At 30.3% G+C, this 23,414-nt stretch overlaps 2 protein-coding genes across 4 annotated transcripts in view; one reads left to right on the top strand and one right to left on the bottom strand.

Annotated features, from left to right (window-relative positions):
- Positions 1 to 23,414, top strand: part of LOC100877482 (ras-like protein family member 10B) — a 47,616-nt gene that overhangs the window by 11,774 nt on the left and 12,428 nt on the right. For all 3 annotated transcript variants that reach the window (XR_013037351.1, XR_013037350.1, XM_076529159.1), the window contains exons 2-3: positions 4,999 to 5,156; positions 20,756 to 20,992. Coding sequence is in view for 1 of the 3 variants with exons in the window: in XM_076529159.1 (XP_076385274.1) it covers positions 4,999 to 5,156; positions 20,756 to 20,992 (395 nt within the window). In the remaining 2 variants the exon portion in view is untranslated. The remainder of the gene's footprint in view (positions 1 to 4,998; positions 5,157 to 20,755; positions 20,993 to 23,414) is intronic.
- Positions 1 to 23,414, bottom strand: part of LOC100877368 (uncharacterized) — a 115,183-nt gene that overhangs the window by 83,694 nt on the left and 8,075 nt on the right. The window lies entirely within an intron of this gene.

Here is a 23,414-nt window from a genome sequence, read left to right as displayed (position 1 = left end):
GTGTTCTATAGTCTATCTTCCTGCATTACAGGAGGTGTCTAAGGAAGCGTAATTTGAGTGTGAATACCCATTCACATACGGTTACCTAAGCGTGGAACGAGAAGTGCACACGAATGTAGAAACTCCAGATCCTAACCGACACCCCAGGCATCGTTAGGGATTTACTTAGGTACAGGAAATTGTACGGTCACAAATTGCGATAGTACGTCGGCTAAATGTGATGGGTTACAATTTAAGTTGTAAAACTGCCCCAGGCTCTGCTCTTCCTTTAATAAACCGACTCGTTGTCTGTACGGAAGCCTGGCAACGATTATAAGATGATGGAAAGTGCATTGTAAAATTATGGAGAGTTCACATTACATTGGTAGTCTTGGCAGTAGGTGGTGGAATTTTTGAATTTCTTGTTTTGTCTGTAGTAAGTATGTAGTTGGAAGAAGTAGACAAGTATGGAATGAAACTATTTTCCTTCAAAAATTGCTAAATTCTTAGATCCACAAGTTGGGAGATATTTATATTCACAGATTCTAAAAGGTACTACGTTACCAAATTTCTGCATTCACAAATTCTTAGATTCTCAAATTTCAACGTCTGCAAATTCCTACATACACAAATCTCTATGTTCCCAAATTCCTGCACCCCCGAATCCCTACATCTCCAAATTCCTACATTCCCAAATTTCTACATCCCACAATGCTAACATTTCAAATCCCTACATCCCCAAATTTCTAGACCCCCAAATTCTCACATTCCCAAATCTCTACATCCCCAACTTCCAAGTGCCCCAAATTCCTACGTCCCTCAATCTCTATCTTCCCAAATCCCTACATCCCCAAATTTCTGAACCCCCAAATTCTTACATTCCCATATCTCTACATCCCCAACTTTCTAGAACCCCAAATTCCTACGTCCCTCAATCTCTATCTTCCCAAATTCCTACATCCCCAAATTTCTAAATCCCCAAATTCTCACATTCCCAAATCTCTACATCCCCAACTTTCTAAAACCCCAAATTCCTACATCTCACAATTTCTACCTTCCCAAATGCCTACATCCCCAAATTTCTGAACCCCCAAATTCTTACATTTCCAAATCTCTACATCCCCAACTTTCAAGTGCCCCAAATTCCTACATTCCACAATCTCTACCTTCCCAAATCCCTACATCCCCAAATTTCTAAATTACCAAATTCCTCTATACTACAAACCCTACATTCCCAAATTTCAAGTCTCCCAACTGCTTACATTCCCGAATTTCTACATCTCCAAATCCTCAAATCTATGAATTGCTTAAATAATACTGTGGTATATTTTCACTTATTTGTATTATCACTTCTTCATGCATTATCAAATCAACAAAAGTCATAGAGAAATATGTGTTTTATTTATACATATACACTACATATTTTTATTATTAGTATCTTTTCATTATAATTTTTCATTAATTTTCTTTTATGTAAAAATTTGTAGCGCAGAGCATTGGATTAAGTTCTTAGTTAAATATCTCATAAAAATTTTAATTTAAAATACAATAGTAAAAAGTGATTACATTCTGAAGCTTTAGGGCAGAAATTTAAACAGAAATATACCACTGCAGTATTTTTCACTGCGACAAAATTATTCAAATTTATTGTTCGCAGTCATATTCTCTTGTTATTTGAAGAATTATTTAATTGGACACCGACAATAAAAATTTGTGATGACAAAGATTCATAAAGTAGAACACGATGAGAGAAAAACTTTGGTGGCAGGTTACTCATTTTCACAGAATATTCCGGAGAAAGGAATGCAAATGTTAGCAATAGCTGTTTGAAAAGGGTAAAAAACTAATTTGCATGCAATTGTACGGATCTCATATTTTTGTAACAACTGAATCGCACGAGCCATCCAGTTCATACCTACTGTTCAACTTTATGTAAAATTCCAGTTTCTACGTTCAAATATTCCTTTATTCTCCATGGTCCGTGAAATACTGGAGAAATTTTAGTGTATTTAAAATCTCTATATTCCCCGACTGACTAAATTTCGCTGAGTAAAATAATGAATCATTGTAGTCATAAATTTTTAGAAAAATATTTTGAGACTTATGAATTGTGTTGTGAAATACTAAATAATCATTTGATTTTCAGTTATTGTTAATATTATTATTTAAATTCTTTCGTTACATGATATTGATTAAATTATAGAAATAACAAAATTGTATAGCAATGTGTATTGTATAGTTTGATATATAACAAAATTCTTTATGAATACCGATTATACATATGTACACATATGTACTTTACATATGTACTTATACATGTACATATAGGTATACATATGTACATATGTATAACATCAAACTTGATATTTTAATATTGGTGTACTAATGCATTATTAATATAAAATCATGAATATAACTTTAATCAATATTTATTACAGTATTAATAGTAATTGACTAATTATACGCTTGTTGATTAATTAAATACAAGCTTTATTATTATTTAATTATGTACTGAGTAATCTTAGTGAGTCAAAAACTGCTTTGAAAAAATAAAGATTATACATATGTACATATATGTAATTGTACATATATGTACATATGTATATTCTTTATTTTTTCAAAGCAGTTTTTGACTCACTAAGATTATTCAGTACATAATTAAATAATAATAAAGCTTGTATTTAATTAATGAACAAGTGTATAATTAGTCAATTACTATTAATATTGTAATAAATATTGATTAAAGTTATATTCATGATATGATATTAGTATGCCAATATTAATAATTTTGAAACATCAAGTTTGAAACCTTACCTACACATTTTTGTGAAATGATATATCAAATACAAATATTAATTTATGTGATATTTCTCATATTATATCAGTGATATATTAACTTTTATATCAATATCGATATTTTTTAAATAATTTCAGTTTTTTAGACATTCTTATGAAATTATTTATTAATGCAAATATTAGTTAATATTATACTTATAATATTATATTAATAATGTATTAATATTTGTATCAATATTGATAGTTTTTGAACAGTAAGAGCTATTTACACATTTTTTTTTAAAGTTTATTAAGCATAAATTGCTAATGTATTGATTTAAGGAAAAATATGAAACACAGTTGAAATTTTGTATTGTTTAAATTGGCCAATACAATAACAATCATAACACAACATAAAATAATAAAAAATTTATCATAAATACCGAATTTATCTTCTGCAAATAAAATTTTATTAACGCAATTATTTCCACAATAATTTAATAAATTAAATAATGCAGCGACGTTATGTTGTTTAAATTTGCTGATCTGGAATTAATTAAATTCGTAATATGAATACAATAACTAAATTTATATCAAATTGCATTCAATGAAAACTGTTTGTAACTATTTTTTTTTTCATGAACGTAAAATAATATAGAATAACTTTCGAAAATTAATTTTCAACAAAAGTAATCAATTGTTAGTTTTAGTATAGTACAAATTTTTGTTGCAAAGAAATATATTTTCACTCCATATTTTGAAGCTTCAGTTTTTAATTTGTTCGAAAGTCAGCAAACGTCTTTACGCTTTTTGGGCACTGAACAACATGGGATTCGAGATAATTACTGTTTTCACATGTGTACGGCAGATATTTATTCAACAATTGGTTTCCCAACGTACACAAAATTGCATCCCAATTTTATTTCGATTAAACTCTCAGTTGACACAACGTGAACAAATAAATACTTCAATATTTTTTTCAATATTTTTCGTAAAATATAGAAACTTCCCCTTCTGTAAATTAACTTAAACATTTAACATTTTTCTCAAATCATTCAAAATTATATAACATAAAACTATAATTATAATTCTATACCTACAATTATATAAAATATAATTTCTATTTAAGAATTTCTAAAAAAAAGACAACAATAATTTTTATAGAAATTGAAAAAAAAAGAGTAATAAAATTAAGAAAGAAACCGTCTTTACGGAACAGTATATTTTTTCATAATGTTTACTATTATTTTTCAGTATACTATTTAAGAAAATCTAATTTTCTACATTTTTTTCTATGAAATACAAGATCTCAAAAGTATAAAAAGTCAAATTTTCTTAGAAAACGAAGTGACTCCACTTTCGTCGTAAACGAATTAAGTAATTGCAAACATTTAGCCTGAGAGAGTTAATTTTATTCCAGTGATTTATTTTATTATGCCAATAAAAATGCAGGAAGATGAGCCAATAATTATCTGGAATAAGTTTGCAACCTTTTACCGAGATTACATTGTTATTCGTATGTTCATTGTTTTCCATTTTCTTTCTTTTTTCTACTAAGTTTCATCTTAATAGCTCGCTCGTGTCATTTGTTTTAAAAAGATTAAAATGGCCGCTCCATTATTAGAGTGCATTAACGAAGAACACCAAGCTTATTCTTGTGGTCTTTCGTAGTACAAGCTGAAATTTATCAAAGATTTACGGTATAATAGCGGAAGTGTAGCATATTTAGAAGACTAGTTCTAAACTTGCAAAATAAAAATATCAGAGTTACCTAAGCATACGCAAAAAAACATATACGTACTATTTTACTTACCAAATCTGACCTTTAAAACCGTTAAAAGAAGAAATTATATGTGTCACAGGAATATTCAGATAGATCAGAATACTGTGCTAAAAATACACACTGTTGTACGATGATTTATCAAATTTACAAAGCACTAGCAATTTATCATCGGTTTTACCTCCTGCCTTACAAATACCGTCTCCCACACGTGACGCACTCACGCTTCAACTGTGACACATCTTACTCGAATTTTGAATACGCTTCAATTTGAGTTTAAGTCCAATTATAATTTGCATAGTCAAGGATAGCTGAATACAAAATTGACATAACATTTCAACTTTTTTTCTCTGTTTTAATATTGTAGCTGTACGTAGTTCCGACTGACGCACCTGACAAATAAATCATAAGGCAAGGGATTAATTTTTATATTTTAAAACTGAAATTGTGTATGTGTTTTGCAGAGCTCGATCTGGATTACTTGGAGAGGAGAGGCCAGACAATAACCTATGAAAATACCGAAAGCGGATCGAAAGAGGAAGAAAGCCCCGCAGACACTCTGGATCGTGTCAAAGTTGTGTTTCTCGGTGCACCAGGGGTGGGAAAGTCCAGCATAATTAGGGTGAGTGATGAGAATAATTTAAAAAATCCCTTCGTTTCATTGAGAAACACTGTTCGGTTTTGTTTCATTTTTCTTCTCCACAATTACATTAGATTAAGTATGTGTCTCTTAAACAGAAATTATTAATTTGCCGCATTTTCAGATGAAATTCAAATGATTTCAAGAGACGTATATTTCGATTATATTAATCTTTCTTTGTTTCTCAATTTTCAAACTCATAAGTTCACGTAATATCTACACACTCGAAAATTCAAACTTTCAAATTTCTATACGATCAAATTTTCAAACTGAGTATTTAAATTCTCAAATTTCCAAAATTGTAAAACTACTCGAATCTTTATTTTTGCGAGTACTATGTACAAAATTTACATGGTATGTTAATTTGTTTTCCCTGGTTTAATATTGTAGCTGTGATCAGTTCATTTATATCAGTTCGATTATAAATTAACCCAGCGTACCATATATTTACATAGTTTGAAGCTTGCTGAACCCATTATTATCCACAGTTGCACACATAGAACCTGCTACGATGCTTTTTGTGATCACACATAAATTTTGCTGCAGTATTTGCTTTAAGTAAATACTTTTACCTAGATTTTACCTAGACCTTCTACCTAAATTATTTTACCTAGTTGCGATTACTTTAAAATAAAAAATGTCGTCTTAAATATGATAATTTTTCAACTCTTGAAAATTAACGGCTAAATAATCTTTATTAATTGTTCAAGTTTTTTTATAATTTTGTCATGTACAGAAACTCTTTTTATATAATTTAAGTTTTATATAAATAACATAGAACGGCAAACGCACGTCGACGAAAAAGCTACAAAATGTACACATTTACGTAGTGCTGGATGAGCGGATTTCAACATAGAGACCAAGCTTTTCGAATTGAAGTACTCACAAAGAGTACTCGCCAGTAAAAACAACTTTATCCCATTCCTGGTTATTTCCACGATCCACAACTTCAGAGCTTTTTAACGTCCTTCCGCGAGGAGACTGTTTTTCATTTGTATTGTATCATGCAATATTTTCCTCTTGGAAATGAAATTTTAATATCATACTACTGAAATCTGCACCTTTCCTCTTCGATAAATAATCTTGCATCTTTCTTGATAATCCAGTAAAGCATTTTTTGATATTTCGTATCTTGTACAGGAATAATTTCTGAAATTATGTTTCGTAAAATTTTCACTTGTATTTTAAACATTTTCTGGTACTACGAATACTTTCCGAGATATTCGAGAAAACTACTTCAAATGAAAATTCTGTGAAGGCACTTTTGAAATTACACGTTTCTGCTTTAAACGAAACTGTAAACTTTTGTGTGCAGATTCTATGAAATATTTCGCGTAAAATGATTTTAGGATATCATAGAAGTTAATTGTTCATATTATAAATTTTTGTGTGATCTCATCATTAAATTTAATTTTGAATTTATTAAATTAAAATAAGGAATCCTATATTGAGAAAGTGGATAAAAATAAAAATGCTATAAATTGTTAAAAACTATTTTCATTTTTAATATTTCGGGTAAGGATAGCCAGTCAAAAAGTATGCGTTGATTTACTTAATACAATTAAGTAAAAAATATTTTATGTATATTTGTATATTTAATTTTCATATTTGATCAATAAATGAATGAATGAGTGTTAAATATTGGTTAATATTGATTATAACATGTGCATGATATAGTAAACCAAGAAATAAACAAATATTAATTATGAAATTAAAGTAATACTATCGGTTTAATATAGAAAATTATGGGAAACTTATAAGCGATTTACCAATCAGTTTAAGTTACGTATTTCGAATTTCGCGCGCTCTAATTACACGTTGTGTAACACTGACAATGGCCGACTCCGACAAGATGTCTTCATATTAACTAAATTATTCTTACATTCACAAGCATTGTACTTTGCTACATTTTCAGGAATAAAAACATTAATAATTTCATGATAACCAACATAATTCCATTATTTTTAACAAAAAAGAATTGAAACTACATCGATTATAAGAATATAATGAAATAAAGGCCTCGTATGATGTAATTTAAGAATCAACTCTAGTGACCGAATTCTCCGAACATTTTTGAGAATTTTTGAAACTTCTGGCGAAAAATTGATAAACGACGATCCTTGTTTATTTTATAATAACACGTCACTCAATAAGTCAACTTATAAGTAAACTTAAGTTGCATGAGATAGCTGATGCCTTAAAGATATCAGAAGGTAGTGTCTTCACAATTTTGCATGAAAATTTGGGCATGTGCAAATTACTTCCAAAGTGGGTGCCGCGTTTGCTGTTTCACGAAGGCAATGCGCCGTGTCACAAGTCGATGAACACGATGGTTCAATTGAATGAATTACGTTTTGAATTGTTTCCCCACACACCGTACTCCCCAGATTTGGACCCTAGCGACTACTGGCTCTTTGCAGATATGAAAAAAATGCTCCAGGGAAAGAAATTTGGCTCAAATGAAGAAGTGATTGCAGAAACTGAGGCTTATTTTGGGGGCAAAGACAAATCGTTTTATATAAAGGGAATTGAAAAGTTAGAGGAGCGTTGGAATCAATGTATCACACTGGAAGGAAAGTATATTGATGATTAAAGTGGAATTTCTAAAAAAAAATTTGTTTTTCTTAGTTAGACCGGAGACTTATTGAGTGATGTGTTATATTGGTCAGAAGAGTCAAGGGCAGTAGATATTTGCTTTCCAAAATTGTAGAAAAATTTCGTTTTGCCAAGATTTTAAAGCCAAGAAGCAATATTTTATCAGGATCTCTTTTCCAAAATATTCCTCTATAATTCTCCGGTTGGTAAGAACGCTTTCTTCTACAAAAAACTTGCATATTTCCTTCTTGCGAAGATTTAAGGGTAAAATTGCAAGGTCGAGCTCTTTACCGCACTGGAGAATTATATGAAGGATATTTGGAAAAGAAATCATGACAAAATATTGCTTCTTGACTTCAAACTTTTGGCAACACCAAAGTGGCATTTTGGCACATTTTTGAAAACCAAATATCCTTGTCTCTCCTTATCAAAATAACGTAAGATACACATTAACCCATTAACCTACAAATTGGGCCAATGATCACAGCAGTCGAGGCCCATATAAAATCAATCATCAATCAACCCTTAACCTACAAATATCTAAACAGTTACGTCATTTACAATTACCTAATTATTCCTACAACGTGAAAATAACTGAAGAAAGTTAAAATGTTAGGTACAGAATATATTCTTCAAGCTTTGATTACACAGATTATAATCAGAATTGAACCCGAAATACAATTGCAGTAAAAATACGAGTCTAGTTTATCACATTCGAAACATAGTGTGCGTCACGAGTGACACGTTATTGTAAAACAAGGGGTTAATTTTCCGCCAGAGTCCCAAAAATCATGCTGAGAGTATTCGATCATCAGAGTTGACCCGTAAGCATTTCTTGTATATTTCAATTTTTTGTAAATGCGCATAAAGTACAAAACTCACGCTAATTAGAGCAACCCCGAAAATACAGTTTTATACAGCGCTGAATGGATTTCCATTTATAGACTTCCTTGTATAAAAATCAATCCTCGCAAACAGGATTCTCCATTGATGCGTAACATTTTAACGAATCCAGCGAATGCAATTTTTGAGTGTGCATTTGCAAAAAATTCGGCTATTAATACTTTTATGATTTGACCAATTAAATTTTTGGTATCAATTATGTGCTAGTGATTGCGAGAATGGTTTGATCATATGTTGTTTATTTTTCGTTTCAAAATTTTTATCGACTTTTGCATTTAGGTGTGTTGAAAATTTTGATCTATTTCTTTCACTCGAAAAAGATGAAAATTTCGTCCTTTGCAAATTTGAAAAAGAATCAAAATATTCATTTTTATATTCATGCTTTAATACTTTGTCACCTTAAGAACCTTTTTAAAAATCCAGCGTTCTATAATCAAATACATAATCAAGTATACAGTAAAAGTATACAATTTTATAACCTACAATCAGGTGACAAATTGTTTCTCAGAATTCAAAAAAATTCTTTCACATTGTTCAAGCACATATCCGTACGAAACATAAAAGAAAAATTCAATTGTCTTGGTTTTACAATTTAGATCTTCATAAATATGGACAGAATTATTCGTAACTAATAAAAAGATATCTGTAGAATATACGAAGAGTGACAGAGTTAAAAAGAAAAATCGTCGTAGCAACGTCACAATTTCAATAACGGAAGGGACGGAAAATGCATATTAATCTTTTGAAATAAATGAACTCTAAAAGCATTTCCTCGTCGAAAGTATAAGAAACTAAAGGGAAAAGATACGGAAGGTTAATTGCATCGATATTCGGTCAATCACCGAGAATCACCGTTTCGCAAGACGCGAATGACTTCCGTTCGTTTCCCGAGACTAGTTTCCGCTTCAGTCCCGCCTCTTGAGGAAATTAAAGGCCCTCGAAGGAGGTTATAGTAGAATACTTAATCGAGAAATATACCGTGAACGAAACTTTTTGGTGGGTTTCAATCTTGTTATTTACTTCCTCGGTAATTAAACTGAAATTCAGAACAAATTGTGGATACATTGAACAGAAATGAATGAAAAGGAAAGCTTGCAACAGAAAACATAATTAACAAATCTAATTAGTCTCTTTCTATTCGATTAAATGTCAATTTAAGGTGGAATATGAATAAAAATAATTTGATAAAGTCAGAAGTGAATTGGAGAATGTTATTAGTTCGCAGCCATCGAATTAGGACCACTATAAATTTTCAGCATTTTACACGTTTTTCGTAAAATTAAAAGGCCTGTCCAAATTGTAATGATATTTATTAGCTACTAACATAACATTATTAATACATGTTAATATTTTGTATTTCCTTTGCTTTGGTTACAGCTTGCATGCTCTGTATACATTGATCATATGCTTTATATCTTCATTATTCTCCCAAATATCTGTAATTCTTTTCAACTCAGATAATGTGGTTGGAGAGTTGTAAACTAGTCTTTTGGGTAGGCAGACATTTTCTATGGCATTCAAATTTCACCTGACGCGCTATCGATACTCGAGCCTAACGTAAACGCTTGCACGGCCCTTAATCGCTCATCACCCACACAATTTATTATCACGATACTAACAAATTGCTATGTATATATCGTTATCAAGGTATTTAGTAATAATTTTGCATGACCTAAGACAATTTTCCATATATGACATAATTATAGCCACAAAAGTGAAATTTTCATATATGGTTCTAATTCGAGGGACTGGCACTTTCGCCAAAAGTGTGCAACTTATAACAACCTTATTTTGTTATTCTCTAAAAGCTGATCAACTATTAATATTCTTAACTAAAAGAAATTTTTTGTGATCCACAGTATGCTCGTTTCAAACAGTAAAATTATAAACATACGTATTCATATGTTGTTGATAATTAAAATTCAACGAAAAACGACTACAAATTAAACAAAAATATAGATTTTTATATTATTATTAAATTAAACAAAAATGTATAGATATTTATGTCTTCATTACAATTGCAAAACGTTCGAAAAAATGTGAATAAATTGCAAACGTAAAAGAAGCATTCAAACGAAGAACAATATTACTGCAACTTAACGAAGAATATTACAAAGTACATAATATTACCGCAATCCACCATAACCAAACCCATAATCCACCATTTTATAACATAGTAACATACGGCAGAATTAAATTTTTATCGTCCCTGTAGGTGCAAGAATGAAAAAAGTTAAGTAGGACGTATACGTTCCGCTGGTCACGAAAGGGATAATTAACACGTTCATACCCATGGGGATTATATGAATTTTATTTATGTATCAAATAGCCGAAGAATGAAGAGGGAGAAAAATTTTGATTAACATGGAGAATCACAGAATTCGTTGAAAATAACGTACCGAGGTCTGTATGAATTGGGTGGAATGTGTGAAGCGCTTCGTGCTTGACATTTTGTTCTGTATTCAATTTTACATTGCTGAAATTTGGGACATACTACACTTCATTTGGAAATTTCCTAAATATTTTAATTTCTCGAGCTCTTAAATTCGCTACATTTTTAACTTCTTTAAAAGTGAAAATTTTAGGGATGTTTGTATTTCCAATTTTTTAAATTACGAAAAGAAATGGAAAGTAAGGTCCAAGACAAATTTTCAAATTCTATAATATTCAAATTTGAAAACTTTCAAATTTCCAAGTTAGTGAATTCGCAAATTTCAAATTTTCAAGTTTCAAAATTATCAAATTCTCTCATTTTCAAAGTTTCTGGGATATCAAGTTATCAAATTTTTGTTTCCAAATTACCAAATCACTAAATTTTCAAATTTGTAAATTCTCATATTTTCAAATCCACAAATTCCTAAGCTCATAAGTTTTCAAATTGCCAAATTCCAAAATCAATATAAAAATCCCCAAATTCCTAAAGTCCTAAACTTCTGAATCTTCAAATTTCATATCTGAAAATTCCTAAATCATCAAACATCAAACTCTCTAAATTCCTAAATTCCTAAACTTCTAAATTCTCAAATTTACAAATCCCAAAATTCCTAAATTCTCAAACTTCCAAATTTCCAAATTTCCAAATTCCTAAACTTCCAAATTTCCAAATCCCAAAATTCCTAAATTCTCAAACTTCCAAATTTCCAAATTTCCAAATTTCCAAATTTCCAAATTTCCAAATTTCCAAATTTTCAAATTTCCAAAATCCTAAATTCCTAAATTCCTAAACTTCTAAATTCCTAAACTTCTAAATTCCCAAATTTACAAATCGCAAAATTCCTAAATTCTCAAACTTCCAAATTTCCAAATCCCAAAATTCCTAAATTCTCAAACTTCCAAATTTCCAAATTCCCAAATTCCCAAATTTCCAAATTTCCAAATTCCTAAATTCCTAAATTCCTAAACTTCTAAATTCCCAAATTTACAAATCGCAAAATTCCTAAATTTTCAAACTTCCAAATTTCCAAATCCCAAAATTCCTAAATTCTCAAAATTCCAAATTTCCAAATTTCCAAATTTTCAAATTTCCAAATTCCTAAATTCCTAAATTCCTAAACTTCTAAATTCCCAAATTTCCAAATCGCAAAATTCCTAAATTCTCAAACTTCCAAATTTCCAAATCCCAAAATTCCTAAATTCTCAAACTTCCAAATTTCCAAATTCCCAAATTTCCAAATTTCCAAATTTCCAAATTTCCAAATTTCCAAATTCCTAAATTCCTAAATTCCTAAACTTCTAAATTCCCAAATTTACAAATCGCAAAATTCCTAAATTCTCAAACTTCCAAATTTCCAAATCCCAAAATGCCTAAATTCTCAAACTTCCAAATTTCCAAATTCCCAAATTTCCAAATTTCCAAATTTCCAAATTTCCAAATTTCCAAATTCCTAAATTCCTAAATTCCTAAACTTCTAAATTCCCAAATTTACAAATCGCAAAATTCCTAAATTCTCAAACTTCCAAATTTCCAAATCCCAAAATGCCTAAATTCTCAAACTTCCAAATTTCCAAATTCCCAAATTTCCAAATTTCCAAATCCCAAAATTCCTAAATTCTCAAACTTCCAAATTTCCAAATTCCCAAATTCCCAAATTTCCAAATTTCCAAATTCCTAAATTCCTAAATTCCTAAACTTCTAAATTCCCAAATTTACAAATCGCAAAATTCCTAAATTCTCAAACTTCCAAATTTTCAAATTTCCAAATTCCTAAACTTTTAAATTCCCAAATTTACAAATCCCAAAATTCCTAAATTATCAAACTTCCAAATTTTCAAATTCCTAAACGTCTGTTAAAACATAGGTCTTTATTATTCATAGTCTTCGAACGGAACAGCTGGGTCAAGTATGACCCAAACCTACAAAATTTATACATATAGACTAAAAGTTAATCAATTAGTTAATAAAAAAATTAATTAAAAATTAAAATGAAGAAAAATGATTACTAAAGAAATATTGTGAAATTATAAAAACCAATAATCATATGCAACATAAAATCAAATGTAAATTGTTGCTATTTGCATTTTCCGGTATCGGAGTGTTAATAATTCACATCGTTACGAACCATGTAGAAATATACATAGAGAATAACTGTTTCTACCGCGGCAATTAACACGTTAAGCTCGACTTAACTCTTTCGTTCCCAATAGGACATAAATGTCCTATTAGCACGTTATCTAGTAAAACGTTTAAATACTGCAGGTGGCGGGCCATTTTGTAATTTTCTTCGTTAAACTGGGTTTACAAGCTTATGCAATTTGCATATACCGAAACAAGTGAACACAGATTTTCCCAAGTAAACTTAATTTTATTCGGATTAAATGTAAAATACTTTATTTGATTTACAGTAACTGTATTATGTACTTATTATTTTTTTATTACTGAGGTCTGGAATTGGAAAGAACGAATATTTTATTCAATTTGTTCAAATATACAATCTTTTTAATCTTGATGTGATTTGCAATGAATTTAACAGCTTTTGCATGGATATAATTTATGTGAGCAAATAGATTTCTTAAATACTTAAATATAAGTATTTAGAATATTTAAAAATTTAAATGGTAAATAAATACATAAAAATATTGTCTAACGGTAAATAAATGCCCTCAAATTCGCAAAATTTCAAATTCCTAAATGAAAAATCTAATAAAAAAAATCTCATTTTTTAAAAACTCAAATTTACAAATTTCTAAAGTCCCAAATTTTCAAGTTTCTAAAGTCCCAAGCTTCTAAATTCTTATACTTCCAAATCTCCAATCTTCTAAGCGTTCCACCTTCCAAATCCCAAATCCCTAAATATCTAAACTTTCACATCCCCAAATTACTGAATTTCCAATTTTCGAAATCTTCAAATTGCAAAGTACCCAAACTAAATCCCCAATTCCTAAATACCTAAACTCCTAAGTTTCTAAACTCCTATACTTTCAAATCTTTAATCTTCTAAGCCTTGAAACTCCCAAATCCCAAATTCCTAAATTCACGAATTTCCAATTCTCTAAATCTTCAAATTGCAAAGTACCCAAACTAAATCCCCAAATTCCTAAATTCCTAAACCACCAAATCTCCAAACTCCCAAACCTTCAAACCTCCAAGTAAATTAAAACCTAAAAATACTTTTCTAACAATAAAGAAATGTCTATCAATATTTCAAAATTCCTAACAAGAGTATCGTATTGACTCTTAAAAATCGAAGAAATGACAAGAACGATATTCTTGATAAAAAATTTATAACGAACTATAGTCTATATAACTTTTTTCTACTGCAACGAGGAGTATACTCCCTCGTGCAACAGGCGTGTAGAGTGGATAACAACGTGCACTCGATATTGCATTTCGAAAGTATTGGAATTCGAATCTTCTACACAATAGCTTCGTACATTCACTTACCGTGTTTCGTGCTTTACACATTTTTTTACTACCCGAAACAGTTTGGTTGTTTGAAAATCTTTTTTTATGTTGAAAAACAGAACGGTTTTTGATTGAATGATTTTTGGTTTGAATTTATACTGAACTTGTATTAAAATTTAAGTAAATTTTAAATTCGTTTTTTATTTTACGAATAATATAGTTCACACAAAATGGTAAAGCAGTTGGACGATATTAATGACGAAAGTTGTTCGTCCCATTTAGACATTAGATTAACAACCGAACGAATATAGGGATTTTTAGGTTCATAAGTTCGATGCGTGTCGATTTTTGGCTGTACTTTTCTATCGTTCCTTCCACTTCTATTGCGACCGTTAGAGAGCGAAGATGTGCGTTAGTAGCTTAGATAGTTTTTCTTTCATATTAAGTCTGCATTAATTATATTTTCTATTATCTCCTTATATTATAAAGTTTAAATAACACGTCACTCAATAAGTCTCCGGTCTAACTAAGCAAAACAAATTTTTTTTTAGAAATTCCACTATAATCATCAATATACATTCCTTCCAGTGTGATACATTGATTCCAACGCTCCTCTAACTTTTCAATTACCTTTATATGAAACGATTTGTCTTTGCCCCCAAAATAAGCTTCAGTTTCCGCAATCACTTCTTCATTTGAGCCAAATTTCTTTCCCTGGAGCATTTTTTTCATATCTGCAAAGAGCCAGTAGTCGCTGGGGACCAAATCTGGGGAGTAAAGTGTGTGGGGAAACAATTCAAAACGTAATTCATTCAATTGAACCATCGTGTTCATCGACTTGTAACACGGCGCATTGCCTTCGTGAAACAGCAAACGCGGCACCCACTTTGAAAGCAATTTGCACATGCCAAAATTTTCATGCAAAATTGTGAAGACACTACCTTCTGATATCTTCAAGGCATCAGCTATCTCACACAACTTAAGTTTACGGCCCTTTAAAACTATTTCGTGGACATTTTTTATGTTTTCCGGAACGACTGCTGATTTTGGGCAACCAGAGCGTTCAGCATCATCGGCGCTTGTATGACCGCGTTTAAATTGAGCATACCAGTCAATGATAGTTGATTTCCCTGGTGCAGAGTCCCTATAATGCTTATCAAATCACTTTTTGGCTTCAATAGTATTTTTTCCGATTAAAAAACAGTGTTTAATCAACACACGAAATTCCTTTCTATCCATTGTCTTCAAAATTACGAAACTAGGGGTACTAAAATGACTGTAACTTCTAAATTATCGGTCAGAGTACCATGAAATTTTGACACGTACTGTTTGAAAGTTAGTATTATTCGAAAATAACGTGGGTCTGTCACCAGTATCGCCATATATGTGTCAGACCGGGGACTTATTGAGTGACGTGTTATGGTTATGTACTCTTTTTATTCCATTGATATTAAGACTGAACAATTAATATAATTTTGTAATATTGCACTGTATTTATCTTCACTTAACAAGAAGTTAATTAATTTAAAAAATGTATAATACAACATCAAATGTAGTAGATGTTTTTAATAACGTATTTGAAATTTGAATAATATATGTAGGATAGGGTCTGAGGGAAGGTCGAATGAAAGCTCACGTCACACAGTTAATTTTCAATAATAGCGTAATATAATATAACAACGGAATAATTAGGGAGATAATTAGGAATAATTAGGAACGCGTCGAAACCGGTCTATTCATGACACGAATCGCTTTTTGTCTGTTCGTCAGAAATCTAGTTTTCGTTCTTTTCACCGTTTCTCTTACATTCTTTTGCACGCACGCACTCACCTATACTCGTTCGCACTCTCACATACGTTCATGTATGCTCTCTACATTCTCCCCTTTGCACATTCTCACATATTCGCATTTCCTCGCATATCACAAAATCTGTATATCTTAATATTTAAAATGGCAATGTTAATATTAATTTAGAAGCATTAGTGTAATTTTTAGTTATTAAATAAAAAAATTTTAAGGTAATGCATGTAAAAGTGTCACAAATGAAACAAAAAATTATTTTTTATTTATTTGATCCTCCGCACATGAATGTCCACAGTTCACATATAATTTATATTAATAGTGTAAAAATATAATTTATACAATAGTTATTATCGTATGGTCATATGAACAATTATATTGAATCAAATGCTTGTATTAATTAAGATAGACATTGAAAACAGTAGAACATTTTTGACAACTCTTTGTTTTTATTATTTTGTTTTAACTATTTAATTTTAATCTATCGATTTAACTCAGTGGTGAAATATTTTCATAATAAAATTAAAAATTTTAAAAACCTCATAAGCAGTTAATTTTGTTATATTGTACTTACATCATATAAAATATTGCGAAGAATTGATGTACATAGAAAACCTATTTAAAAAAGAAGTGTATCCTCAGAGAATGGATTAAGAAAATAAATCTGGAATAAAAAAAATATTCTGTCTATTTAAATTGCACAGCATTCCTATGTTATTTGTTTAATGCAGACAAGATTACAACAATGAGCAGTTTAAAGAAGAGAAAATTACAAAGCATAATACAAACTTGTCTCTGTGAAAACACGACAAAAACTGTCTTTGACAAACTCGTAGAAATGTTAAGCACGAGTGTACCAAAGTCTTTTTTAATAATGAGTACCCTTTGTGAAGTCTACCCTTTACACGAAAAAATTGATCCGTAAAAAGAAATCTACTGATAAATATTTGCGAGCATTTACAGCAATTTTAAATGAACTAATAATGTTTAAATTACACACTCTATAGCAATTGAATTAGGACCGTGTACGAAAATTTCACTTTTATAGCTATAATTATGTCATATATGGAAAATTGTCTTAAGTCATGCGAATTATTACTAAATACCTTGATAACGATATATACATAGCAATTTGTTAGTATCGTGATAATAAATTGTGTGGGTGATGAGCGATTAAGGGCCGTGCGAGTGTTTACGTTAGGCTCGAGTATCGATAGCGCGTCAGGTGAAATTTGAATGCCATAGAAAATGTCTGCCTACTCAAAAGACTAGTTTACAACTCTCCAACCACATTATCTGAGTTGAAAAGAATTACAGGTATTTGGGAAAATAATGAAGATATAAAGCATATGATCAATGTATACAGAGCATGCAAGCTGTGACCAAAGCAAAGGAAATACAAAATATTAACATGTATTAATAATGTTATGTTAGTAGCTAATAAATATCATTACAATTTGGACAGGCCTTTTAATTTTACGAAGAACTTGAAAAATGCTGAAAATTTATAATAATCTTAATTCGAAGGACAGGTACTGTAATTGAATCATCTGATTCCTGCTAATGACTGTATGTATACATATAAAGGAAATTCTGATAAGTGGATAATTTAATAAATGGTACGATATTTAAATTTTATTATACTGTACGTAAAAATATTTGTCAATTCTTCAAACAGTTTTTAAACTACTTGTTTGAATGATTTCATATAAAATTTCTGTTGTACACTAGTGGTAGCGATTATAAAAGTATTAAATATAAAAATATGAAGATATCGGTACCTTTAATATTGGGAAAGAAAAGAGCAACAGTTTGATTTGACAACCTTCTTTTATCGCATGATCAGGTCATAGATATCTTTTATGTAAAGCTGTGTTGACTTGGTCTTAAAGTATGCAGATGGTACATATTCGAGGGTACTTCGGTTATTGACACTCTACTACCGTACTATGTTAGCTATATCGTGGAGAAAATGTTAAGTTGTTGGCAAGATGTCAGAATAATTTACTAAAAGTAATCTTCTACTTCGTTTACCGAAATATGGTCTGTGTTGAACCAATTTACACTATAAAACTCGCAAAGCTATCAAATGGCCGTTTTGCATGCTTCTTATTTTAAGTTACGAAATTTTTTAAGGTGGTTCTTTTGAAAAGCGGAATTTTGGAAGTTTCAAAATTGCAAAATTTCAGTATTCCAACGCTTCAGAATTTAAAAATTCAAAAATCACAAAATTCCGTTTCTAAATCCCAAAATTCTAAAACTAAAAATTTCTCAAAAATCAAACTTGTAAAATTTTAGCGTTAAAATTCCAAAACCCAAAAGTTAAAAAAATTCCAAAATCCAAAAATTCTAAAATCCTAATATTCTAAAAGCCAAAATTTCCAAAATCCAAAAATTCTAAAATCCTAATATTCCAAAATCCAAAATCCCAAAGTCCCAAAATCCCAAAGTCCCAAAATCCCAAAATCCCGAAGTCCAAAAATCCCGAAATCCCAAAGTCCCGAAATCCCAAAGTCCCGAAATCCCATAGTCCCGAAATCCCAAAGTCCCGAAATCCCAAAGTCCCGAAATCCCAAAGTCCCAAAATCCCAAAGTCCCGAAATCCCAAAGCCTTAAAATCCAAAAGTTCTAAAATTCCAAAATTCCATTTCGATAAAAACATTTCATTTCCCAAATTATATTTAAAACAATCTGTACATAAATTTTCCGGCATCAAAATCTGATACATAAGTTTCAAATCCGACGCTAACAAGTAAACCACAATATTATACATGCAATCAGATTGTTACGTTTCCTTTCACCGACACACGAAACGACAAAACTTTGCGTAAGACTTGATACTTCAGCTACAGTATCAAACTTCTGTACATTAACTTGTTCCCTTTTGTATGTACAATACATATACATACCTAGATACGTACAGCGTAAACGTTGTTACGTTAAGATGGGATTACACGGCTATGCAATTTGCGCAAGTAGATTGTTACCTATGAACAGAAATTTGAAGTTAACGCCAGTCAGAAAGTTTATCTTAAAATCTGTTCTATAAGGAGATTTTCATAAACGTGGTACAAATAACTGAACGTCTGAACAGGTGTTTTCTATACAAATCTGTTTGCACACAAATCATATGAATACCATTCTGGAAGTACCGGTGTACTTTAAAGTACCGATACAAAATTTGCAAATCTAATACTTCTCTTTTTAAGGACGTGCTGTTTTATTGTTTATGAACAATATTTCGCAAGAAAATATATAAATGTGGGGTATTATTGACACTTGTAAAATTTTATTTATTTTAATGAATTTGGATAATTTGATAAATTTGATGAACTTTATGAACTTTTTGATGAATTTGATGAACTTTATGAACTTTTTGATGAATTTGATGAACTTTATAAACTTTATAAATTTGATGAATTTGATGAATTTGATGAATTTGATGAATTTTATGAATTTTATGAATTTTATGAATTTTATGAATTTTATGAGTTTTATGAATTTTATGAGTTTTATGAATTTAAGGAGTTTCAGATGTTTAGGGAAATTGAGAGACAAATTTTAAGAATTTATAAAATTTAAGAAATTTCAAAATCGTTCAACTTAAATATTTGAAAATTTGAAAACATAAAAATTTGCAAATTTCAAAATCTAAGGAAGTAAGAATTTAAAAACTTGGAAATTTGAAATTTTGAGGCCTTGGATATTTAGGTTCATTAATATTTGAGATCAAGAATGTTCAGAAATACAAAAACTGGGGATTTTGAAGTGGTGGAAATTTAAAAACTTAAAATTTGAAGTTTGAGAATTTAAATAAATAGGTATACAGGAAAAAGAGTTTGGAAATGTTGGAATATGGAAATTTGAGAATTTAATAATTTGAAAATTTGAGGACTTGAATACTTGGGAATTTGATAATTTGGGAATTTGGGAATTTGAGAATTTCCAATTTTGAGAACTTCACAACTTAAGAACTTGACAATTCTGAACATTGAAAACTTGAGAATTTGAGATCCTAAAAATCTAAGAATTTAAAAATTTGAAAATTTAAAAATTAACATTCCTTCATAAACAATCAATATCTCTTCGACCAAAATTATCCAGCAAATTGAAAAAACCACGCAATCAAAACTGAATCCGCGAACGGGGTTATCTAAGCAAATTTTTGTAAGCAAATTTCTGATTTAACCACTTCAATCTGTACAAATTGTACGAGCGTGTAAACCAAGCTTTGGAGGGTGGAAACATCACAGAAAATCCACAATAGATTCAAGCTTCGATACACAAGTATTTAAATCAACTCTCGATTCGACGTGGCGATTCCGACCAATCGATAATTTCCAACAGTTACAAACAAATCCCAGGATTCCTGTCGTTTGTTCTCCCCAATGAAAACGATCGTAAAAGGGTGTCGACGCTGATCGTGGTTTGTGTATTGCAGCAATTCGTGTGGAGCGAATTCTCCGAGGAATACAGGCCAACCGAGCGCAGAGAGACTTTCTATCCGAGTGTGGTCCTCGCTGATCGATTATACGAGCTAAAAATCACGGATCTGCCGACGATCCCGTACTTTCCGGTCAGCTCGCACCTCGAATGGACGGACTTCCGTTATTACGGCTTACGAAGTGCGAACGCTTACGTGCTAGTATTCGATCTTAGCAACCAAGACACGTTCCAGGTACGTAAATACACATTGTTTTTTATTTTGCTCAAACTTTATCTTCATTTTCCTTTAGCTTTTATTGCGAAAGCTGATAGTATTTGATAAATATAAAACACAGTATAGTATACTGAGTATACTGAGGAAAGAGGCATAACTCACACTGCATGTGGACATTCACTCACCATGTGAATACAAATGAACAATAGTATTTAATGCAATTTAATGCAAAATTTAGTACAATTAAATGCACTTGTATTAAATATAAATATGAATGAAAAGTAATGTTCATTTCATACGACTATTCACTGAATGCAACAAATAAACGAACGATGAACAAAAAAGCGCCAATCGGTGCATACAGAAAGCTCCGAAGAGCACATCCCTTCATATACTGTAACCATTTTGAATATTGAATATAAATGAATGTTTGATACTGAGTTTTCAATATTTCACTTACCTTTTCTTTAGACATACTGTTTTCCTTCTTTCTTTCGCTTATTATTAATGTATTTTATTATTCTTCTTTGTAAGCAACAAAAAGCTATTATTTTTATTCTATTTTATTTGTTGATACTTCTCCTTGAGCTCCTTATGTATTCTCAAGTGCTTTACTGTTTACATCCTCAATGCTACTTAATATTGCTAGTTCTGAAGATAATGAAATTATATTTATAAAAGTTCCTTGTATGTCTTTTTTAGTACATAACGTTAACATTTTTAATATAATTCTTGCGGAAAACGATCTGATCATTCGGATATACCGTCTTTTACATTTGCTGAAAGAATATTGAAAATCTTCAATCTCTGAAACACTATGAATGATCCACGCTTGATTATTACCTGCAAAATTTTGTACATTTTTAAATCACATCGTGTAATAATAGCCTGACATTTGTCACAAATGTGTTTCATTTTTGTACAATATTCCCAACAGAATTCTGTTTCAAGAAATACTGAGATTTTTCACAAAATCTGTGCAACTGCCTGAACTAACCTTCATGAATTCCTTTAAAATACTGTTTACAGGCTATAAGAAACAATTTCGAGATAAAAATTGCTTGGATTAAACTTCGTCTTATAGCACTATATTTTTTAAACTTTTTTTACACATTCTGATAATATTCGCTAAATACAAGCAAAATATAACGATTTTTAATGTAGGAATCCATTCGGTCAAAAGTTAAATGTAGTTCAAGTTTGGTAGTTTTGGAATGCTATACAATTTAATGTGATAGCTAAGTGAATTTTATTATTTGACAAAATACATATTGTGCTTAGATCGCGCCCATTAAATATACCATTAAATCAATATTATTTCGGCAACAAAATTGTCTCCGTAAATATTCGCGCAGTCGAAGTGCAAATTCATTGTCGAGAAAACGACCTCTTCCCCTCATCCACTCTTTCGCAGGACGCCATGATCCATTTTATGAGAACGCGTACAGTCGCTAGCTAACATTTATGAAATTTCATTTAGTTTCATCGAAATTTGGCCGTAATCTAACGGAAGTTCAAAGTAAATTATACTTGCCTATCAACTCGGTACTGTGATTAACACTGTTATGTATATAGCCTTATGCATTCAGTCTTGTGTAACGTTTGAAACAGGCTATGTGAATTTCTCTACCAATATTAACGTGTTTGAAAATTTAGGAAATTAGAGTTTGGGAATCTGGAAAATTTAGCAATTACGCGAGCTGCAAGTTAGTAAATTTAAAAAATTTGAAAATACAAAAATTGAAAAATTTGAGAGTTTGAGATGCAGAAATTAAAAATGTTGAATTTAAACATTTGGAAAATTTAGAAACATGTGAATTTCGAAGTCGGAAAATTTGGAAACTTGAGAAATTGGAAATTACAAAATTCGAAAACTTGAGAAATTGGAAATTAGAAAATTTGGAAACTTGATAATTTGGAAATTAGAAGATGTTGAAACTTGAGAAATTGCAAATTAGAAAATTTAGAAACTTGAGAAATTGCAAATTAGAAAAATTAGAAACTTGAGAAATTACAAATTAGAAAATTTGGAGCCTTGAATATTTGGAAACCCAGAAACTTGAGAAATTTGAAATTTAAAAGCCTTTAAATCCAAAAATTGAAAAACTTTGAGAAGTGCAGAAATTTAGAAACTTCAGAATTTGTAGCTTTAAAAATACTAAAACTTGAAAATATATAAATTTGGGAATAAAAAAAATGTTCAAATCTATATATATATCCTTACATAAACAAAAGCTACATTGCACCTAAATCCACATGTTCTCTAAAGATATGATTAATCTATTAACATCTGTTCACAGAACAATTCAATAAATTTCGACAAACTCAGTAAAAGAAGTGGCTTGTTGAGTTTCTTTTCTACTTCTTACAATTCTCTACTATGTACGTGGTCCAATAAGAATTCAATGCCGACTCTGTAGAAGTCCTCCTGTAAAAGCAG

Source organism: Megachile rotundata, chromosome 2 (genome assembly GCF_050947335.1).
Source record: "Megachile rotundata isolate GNS110a chromosome 2, iyMegRotu1, whole genome shotgun sequence".
NCBI lineage: Eukaryota > Metazoa > Arthropoda > Insecta > Hymenoptera > Megachilidae > Megachile > Megachile rotundata.
The sequence above is the reverse complement of the archived record's forward strand: the minus strand, read 5'-3'. Positions and strand labels throughout refer to the sequence as shown.